Below are 7,181 nucleotides of genomic sequence, written 5' to 3'. Positions count from 1 at the left end.
GGCAGAAAATGGGGGCACACGTTAAGAGGGTTCCCTCTTCTCGTTGGTAATGCGCTCGGATCTAATCCCCTTTCCAAAAAAAAAACATGGGTCCTTTTTTTTTTTACTTTCTCGTAGCAGCCGCGTCTAGATTGCGCCTGGACTAAAGATGCGGATCTGGAGCAAAGAGTCGTTGCGTAATTAACTCCGCCGAGGAGAGGAATTGAGTTATTCCTCAATGGGGCCGGATATTCCCCACAAAGTGGCACAACGTGGGCGGCGCGTCGAAGGAGAACGATCCGCACCGCCGCGGCTCCGCGCAGGGAGTCAGAAGCTGGATGTGGAGCTGTGGGCACGTCCACGGCGCAGCTACGGAGGCAAACCTGCGGAGCAAAGCGTGCGTGTAAAAGGGGAGTTTCGATTCTGGGGGCCAGGCGTGAAGGTTTACGGAAGTGTCCGGTCGGTGCGCGTCTCTCCAAGGTGGATTCGGTAACTGTAGCACAAACGTCTTAATTTGAGCCGGTAGGAACCGAGCAGTATTCATCACTCGAAGAGAAGCTGAAATACTCCTATACTTTCCATTAAAATAATCTAACATCTGATATTGCCTTGGACACCTGACCGCTGTGTTTTTTTATTTTATTTTTTTTTATTATTTTTTTCTGGCTACGCGCCTTCTTCTCGCGTGACATTTCCAACATCTTTGGCACCATCAAAAAGATTGCGCTGCTGCGACTTTTCCTCGAAGGGCACACGGCTCCAGGGAGTGGGAAAGGAAAGGTTTAAATCAAGTTCTAAGAAGACATTTATGGGAGCAAAATGATGTGAAGAATACAAGGCATAGCAATGCGTCGCAAATGCTTGCATCTGCTCGAGGTGAGTCCTGCGCTCTTTACGCTTCCACTTCATGTCCATGCTTTGGAGCTGTGTGTCATTTTTAATAAGAAAAGCGAGTCTTACACTGCTGCTTGGTGGTAATACTGATGCGCACGGGATTTAACACCATCGCCACATCCAGATGTCATTTTTTTTTCTTCTTTTTTTCAAATAAAATCTATCCAAAAAGTCGCAGGGGGGTTTGGAGATTCCGAGTTTTCGGAATGACTTACATCAAATTCGTTTAAACAGGCACTGGACCCATGGCGTGTTCACCTGTAAAGACTGAAACTTGAACTTTGGGTTAAGACGGCACTAGTAAACAATGCCAAGTGGCACGAACAGGAACTCAAATACTGAGGCTGAAAAAAGAAAAAAGAAAAAAACAAACGGGACGCTCTAGGGATCAAATTGTGCCTCAATGCAGCAACTGTTCTCACTTGACTTCCTCCTCTTGTGCGCGCGCATGGATGAGAGAGGTCAACAGACTGATGATCAATTTACATCTCGGCTATTTGAAATGTTGAGCATATAGTTATTTGATACAGAGGGAACTGGCAGAGGCAACCACAGAGGGCATATGACATGGTGGAGTCAGGAGAGGCACGCTGATGCTGAAGCCGAAGCCCGAGGTGAATTACTACATATAGATATATTCTCCTGTCCATTGTGTAAGGAGAGCTGCTGCTGCTGCTAAGAATAGTCCAGAATACTCCGCTTTCTATTTGCGTGCCCATTGTTGTGATTTAAGACCCCTAAATACTGTAGGTATCGCATGCCTGCTGAGGTCAAAAAGAGTAACCGAAGCACTTGAGTGCATCTTGTGTGTTCAGAGCCAGATGTTCTGCCACAGTGTAGAAATGTTGAGGACCAGCTAGAAGCCACGCTTTCAAAGGGAGCAAAATGAGAGGGTTGTTTATTGATCCCGTGGGATTTTTGGTTGCATTTAATGTTGCATTCAGGATCCTAATCATATTCACTCCCCAGCTTGAAGCTTAAAATCCTGCAGGATAGTTCATTTATTTTAACAATGAATCATGATTTATACATGCTTAAAAAAAAGGATTATGCACAGCAGCCACTGACAACGGTAGTAGAAGGATAAAATAATGCATGAATATTCAAAGTGACACGTAGTTATAGTGAGTCAACTGCTGCGTTTTTCCCCCCAATACTCCACTGTCCTACATTTACTAATTTCCATGTTGCATTAAAAGATCAGAATCTGAAACATGATGCAAAAAAGGAAGAAAGAATCTTTATAATAAGTAAGAGAATCGGGCCGTAGAGTCAGTATTGTGGTTTTACTGCCTTATTCTGTCGTGTTTCCTCGAGTAGCAGCAGCAGCAGGATGTGAAGCGAGCAGAGCGTGCTCAGCGGTGACATTTCGCAGGTGAGCCACACCTCTAACCCGCCGCAGTTGATTGAACACTTGAGCTTTTCGCTCGTGCCGAGGGTTGACAATCGTGTGGCACAGATCCGTGTTGGAGGATGCCGTGCGAAATACTCGTGTGAAACACACTGCTATGATAAATGTAAAACATGGATACCAACAAAGACGGAGCCATCAAAGAGGTTACTGCACAGAACTCCTCAATATAATTAAACCTTAGAATAGGCCATAGCCGTGGCTGGAGTGTTTTGGTTCGCACTAATTCACGTCTTTTCGAAGGGGATTTGTGATAAAGAGCAGGAGGGAACTGCAAGATTAAATAAGAGTGATTTGATTTTTCTCAGTGTGCAGTAAATGGCACGTAGAAGACAGAAAAGACTTCCAGCATTTGTTCGTAGCCGCTTGGGAGTGCTTTCCCACCACTGCCCTCCGCTCTTTTCCTCATAAGGCCCTCATCATATGATGTTGACGGGCCAGCTAGGAGTCATGTGTAGTTAAAGAAAGAAACATTTACAGGTTTTTTTTTTTTATTTTTTTATTGCGTTTTGTTTGCAGATCCGCCTCAACCAACTGCAAAGTAAAACAAAAAGAATAAATGCTGCTCATGTGTTTATGTGTCAGTGATAATGTCCTGCAGCTGGTTCATGTAGAAGAAACAGTGTAAGTGTGTTTTTTGTTTGTTTTTGTTTGTTTGTTTGGCATATTCCGCAATTGCTAATTATCTACAGCTAGCTGGCAACGTAGCATTTGGCTAAAGCTATTTGTCAGTGATTCATCACCGTAGTCTCTTAACTACACGATGGATGTATGACATTTACATATGAAAGTTCTTTTTATATTGATTTATTATCACTAATACTATAGTTCTACGTGCAGACTGTATAACGATGGACAGTGAAACTGCTCCCCAAAGGTGAAGCCAAAGCAAGTAGAGCTCCCCCTGGTGACTGGCTGCAGTACAGGTCATAAGCTCCACCTCTTTCATGTTAGCGGATGGGACTTGGGCCAAATTAAAACACTTAAATACACGTCAAAAGATGTTTTTTGTCGTTGTAAGTCGTTAATATAACGTTGATGCTGACATGTTTATTCAAAGTTTTGTTTTTAATTATTTGATGATGTAGAAACAGGATGTGACATAATGGTAACCACCAGTTGCCATGCCGACCGCTCCGTAAAGCTTTCCCGTGAGAACAATTTTACAAATAAAAATAAACCGCTGTCTACTTTATTGTCTACTTCATAAGCTAGGATGAGACTTTATTGATGCACAAGAGGAGATTTAGGGGTTAAAAAAGCAGCAGAACTAGATGGGACAAACATACAAGTTAAGCTAAAAAACAGAATAAGGCAAGCGGGGAAAAAGACATAGCATATGAAGGCCACAAAGTATATTTACAGCCGCTGCATCAAGCTGAAGTAACTAACTGCAGCTTGGTGAAAAAATAACCAGAGTTATGTGAAAAAAGCTTGAAGTGGTTGACATTCATGAATAATGACAAACTTCCAACCGGAGTATTGCTCTTAAGTAAACAAATATTGCACAAATCTGACAAGATGAGAATAAGAAATCCCTGTGATTGATGTAAAAAAAAAAAGTTATTGTGAAATAATAAATGGCTGCATTATCCGAGTTGTGTCTGTGGTGGTTTAGTTGTGGAGGAAGCTCGGCAGCACGGCTGAGAAACGCTGATGTTAAAGAGTTCTCACAGATAGGTAAACGGACTCAGTTGCGTTTCCGCATTCGAGGTATTAAATGACTGACACTCATTCACTAAATCAGAAAAGAGCAGCTGCTGCACAAACGGCATGGAAGTGGAAAACAAATGTTATCATGGAAAGGAAGTAATAACAACTGTGCAGCTTTAAACTTGGCTTCATGTATCAAAAATGATGACTTGGGCCATTTCTTTATGTGGAAATGGTGGAATATGTCCTAAACCTAAACATTTTCAGGTCGTTGACATATAAAATACAGGAAATCTCTGAAAGATAGTTATGTTTTTGTTCATTTAAACCATCAAATGTTTGTCTAAAAATCACTGACCAACCAGTCAATACTGTTAAAAAACGTAAATCTAATTCCTTTCACCTTTGATTCTCAGACTACTTCCCTTATTCTTGGATCGGGTCTAAAACCAGGGAAATCTGGACTTTTGTCTGGACGCGGAGGTGTTGCAATTTTCACCGCTGTTGGTATTTTGAAGAACAACTTGGTAATGCGCTTAAAGAATGTGGAAGGACTGTTGTCAGTCACTTTCTTCCAAAGCGATTTTCCAGATGTTTGCAGGAATCCCATGCAGAGAAGAAGAGGCCTTCAGATGTTGATGTCTGCTGACATTAACCAGTCCTAACAGATGAGTCTCATCTGTGTTTACTGATTTAAGGCATCAAACCACTGTGATAGTCACTGAATCAGCAAAGAGGAGCCGCTGCACACACGCTATAGAATCCTTTTGTCCATAATGAAGTGCTGCACCTCCCTGTAGTTTTCATCGCTGTCGCTTGTTAATTAGGCGTTAGGCTTGCGGGGGATAATAGGTAATAGGTGACCATACCTTGATACCTGTCAGGATTCACCGAGCGTGAAACGGACGCAGCGAACCCACCAGGAACCCTCCCATGAAATCTGGGGCGCTCCAGCGACCTTTTATGTGATCTGACTACATTCACTGCTGGTGCTTCACGCTGCTGCTGCTGCTGATTGAATGAACTTCCCATTCACATGTGGTGACAGAAAGTGAATTTAAACAGATCGTAAGCATCTTCTTTTTTTTTTACCTCCGTCCTTCCGTGCCCGCGAACGAGCGACATGTTTACAGTTTCAGGAGCTGCATTATTAATGAGGATGTTTTATTTAAGGGAGAAATCAAACGTTGTTTATGGGTAACCGTAGCCACCCTCTCGCGTCCTCTAACCCCTCAAGGACGATAGCCTCGGTGCCGGGGTCAGTAGATGAAAAAAAAAAAAAAGTTAGGCGCAACAAAAGCAGAGAAAGCTGCTGTCCCTTTTGTGGTGTTTTTGGGTCAAGAGGCAGTGAGGGATGCTGAATGCATGCCAGCGGTGAAATCAGTGGTTTCCAGATGTCACCAGTGCAACATATTAACACAGCCCTCCCCGGTTTGGACAGATTCCTGCACGATCTCTGGTCCAGGCTGAGGAAAATTCAGTTAACAAAGTCATGAACACAGACTATTTTCTTTTTCCGTGTTCGTGTGGGAATGGAGCGGATAAACATGACGTAGAAACATGCAGCAGATACTATGTTTTATATATATATATATATATATAATTATGTGCATTATTCAGTGTTTTTTTTTCTCCTTCTGCACGGACGCAAAGGAGGCAACTGCACGCCTCCTGCTCAAACGGAAATGAATTTATGCCTCTTTAAGAAGTCATTTCTTTGTGTCTGTAAAACATGAAACAGTTTGTTGATGGGTGGTGATCACAGACTACAAAGTGCTCCAAATTAGGAAGCGAGAGGAGCTGTTAATACATGCATCATCCGCCCAAGGGCACAGAGGTGCTTTCAGTTCAATTCATCAGAAGTTCATCTACTATACATGAAAGAATTAAAGGAGCACAAGATGCAGGCGTCTGGGCAGGGAGTTTGGGGGGGCGGCGTTATGTTAATATTTGATCTGCTGATTAAACGTGACCTCTCTTACACTCTCCTGTTTGCAGGTGTGTGCCATCCTGAGCCTCCTGCCGTCGGCCTCTCTGGCAGACCTGACATGTGAAGCTCTGCTCATGCTGTCGGGGAACGTCTCGTGTAAGTCGACTGGATCGCTGTCACCGCTACTGCTGCAGCCACAGCGGTTACAAGCTTTTAAAAAGCAGTTGATTCCCAGTTCCACCCATGTGTCTTCATGTCTCTCCGTTCTGACTGCGCTTGTGAGATTGAATTGATTTTCAGTCTTTTTCCATTTCGTGGCCATATCATCTAAATGCCAAGCCCTCATCCTCCCTCACAACTTTCCCCTTGTGGTTATTGGCAAACTGTCCGCTCGTATTATTCCGTTTCGTCGTGGAGCTCTCAAGTACAGTAATAGTTGGTGATTAAACACGTAAAGCCACAGCGTACGCCCAGATAACGCACAGATTATTTGCGCTCATTCAGAAAACTGGCTCAGGTAGCTCTGTATATCAAAAATATCCACTTGTGCTTCAGCTAAGGATTATTATTTATCTATCATTTGTTTTGATCATTGTTTGATAATTAAGCCTTTAATTAAGTCAAGAAAATGTTAAACAGACTGTGGAAAATGTCCTTAACCCATATATTTTCATCTTATTAAGATATAACCAGATTATGTTAAATGGTTTGATTCCATTAAAATGTTAATAGAATATCTGAATTGCTGATCAACCAGTAGACACTATTGAAAATGCAAATGTCAGTATTTTCAGCTTTAGAGAAAGGACACCTTTGATCAGGTCTGCAGTCAGTTGAATCTAGACTTTTGTTGCATATTTTTATTGCGTATTATCTTTGCACCAAGCTAGCAGACCAAGTATTATATCAAGTACCAGGTATGTTTTAGCCCAGCCTGTGGATGCATCTGCAGGTGACTTGTGCGGTCTTGGTATAGCCAGGCAACCCAGAACGAAGTTTGTATTTTCTGTAATGACCAGTAGGGGGCTTGTCTCGGTAAAGAAGTCAAAGATCGTAACCAGCATGACGTTCATTCAGTTCATTTTGGTGATTACAAAGGGAAATAGAAGATAAACTGAGCCATGGTTTAGTGTGTGGTTACCTTATGATTGACCCCCAGCTTCATTTATACTGCCTGGCCAAAAAAATAACTCAAACAAGTTGTGCACAACAAAAGTGTAGTACACTGCATGGCTGAAAAAAAAGTCACCATCTGGCGCCAATTAAGCAAATAGGTTCGAGCCTTGAGTCTCAAGTCTCTGTTCGAGTGATTGT

The 7,181-nt window shown here is 42.6% G+C and overlaps 1 protein-coding gene across 1 annotated transcript in view; it reads left to right on the top strand.

The window, feature by feature from the left end:
* Positions 1–213: 213 nt before the first annotated feature.
* Positions 214–7,181, top strand: part of LOC125023015 (corticotropin-releasing factor receptor 1-like) — a 68,725-nt gene continuing 61,757 nt past the window's right edge. The window contains exons 1-2 of the mRNA XM_047610071.1: positions 214–855; positions 5,936–6,023. Of these exons, the coding sequence (XP_047466027.1) occupies positions 826–855; positions 5,936–6,023 (118 nt within the window). The 5' untranslated portion in view covers positions 214–825. The remainder of the gene's footprint in view (positions 856–5,935; positions 6,024–7,181) is intronic.

The sequence above is a fragment of the Mugil cephalus genome, chromosome 16 (genome assembly GCF_022458985.1).
Source record: "Mugil cephalus isolate CIBA_MC_2020 chromosome 16, CIBA_Mcephalus_1.1, whole genome shotgun sequence".
NCBI classification, from domain to species: Eukaryota; Metazoa; Chordata; class Actinopteri; order Mugiliformes; family Mugilidae; genus Mugil; species Mugil cephalus.
Note: the sequence above shows the minus strand (reverse complement) of the source record. Positions and strands in the feature narration are given on the sequence as shown.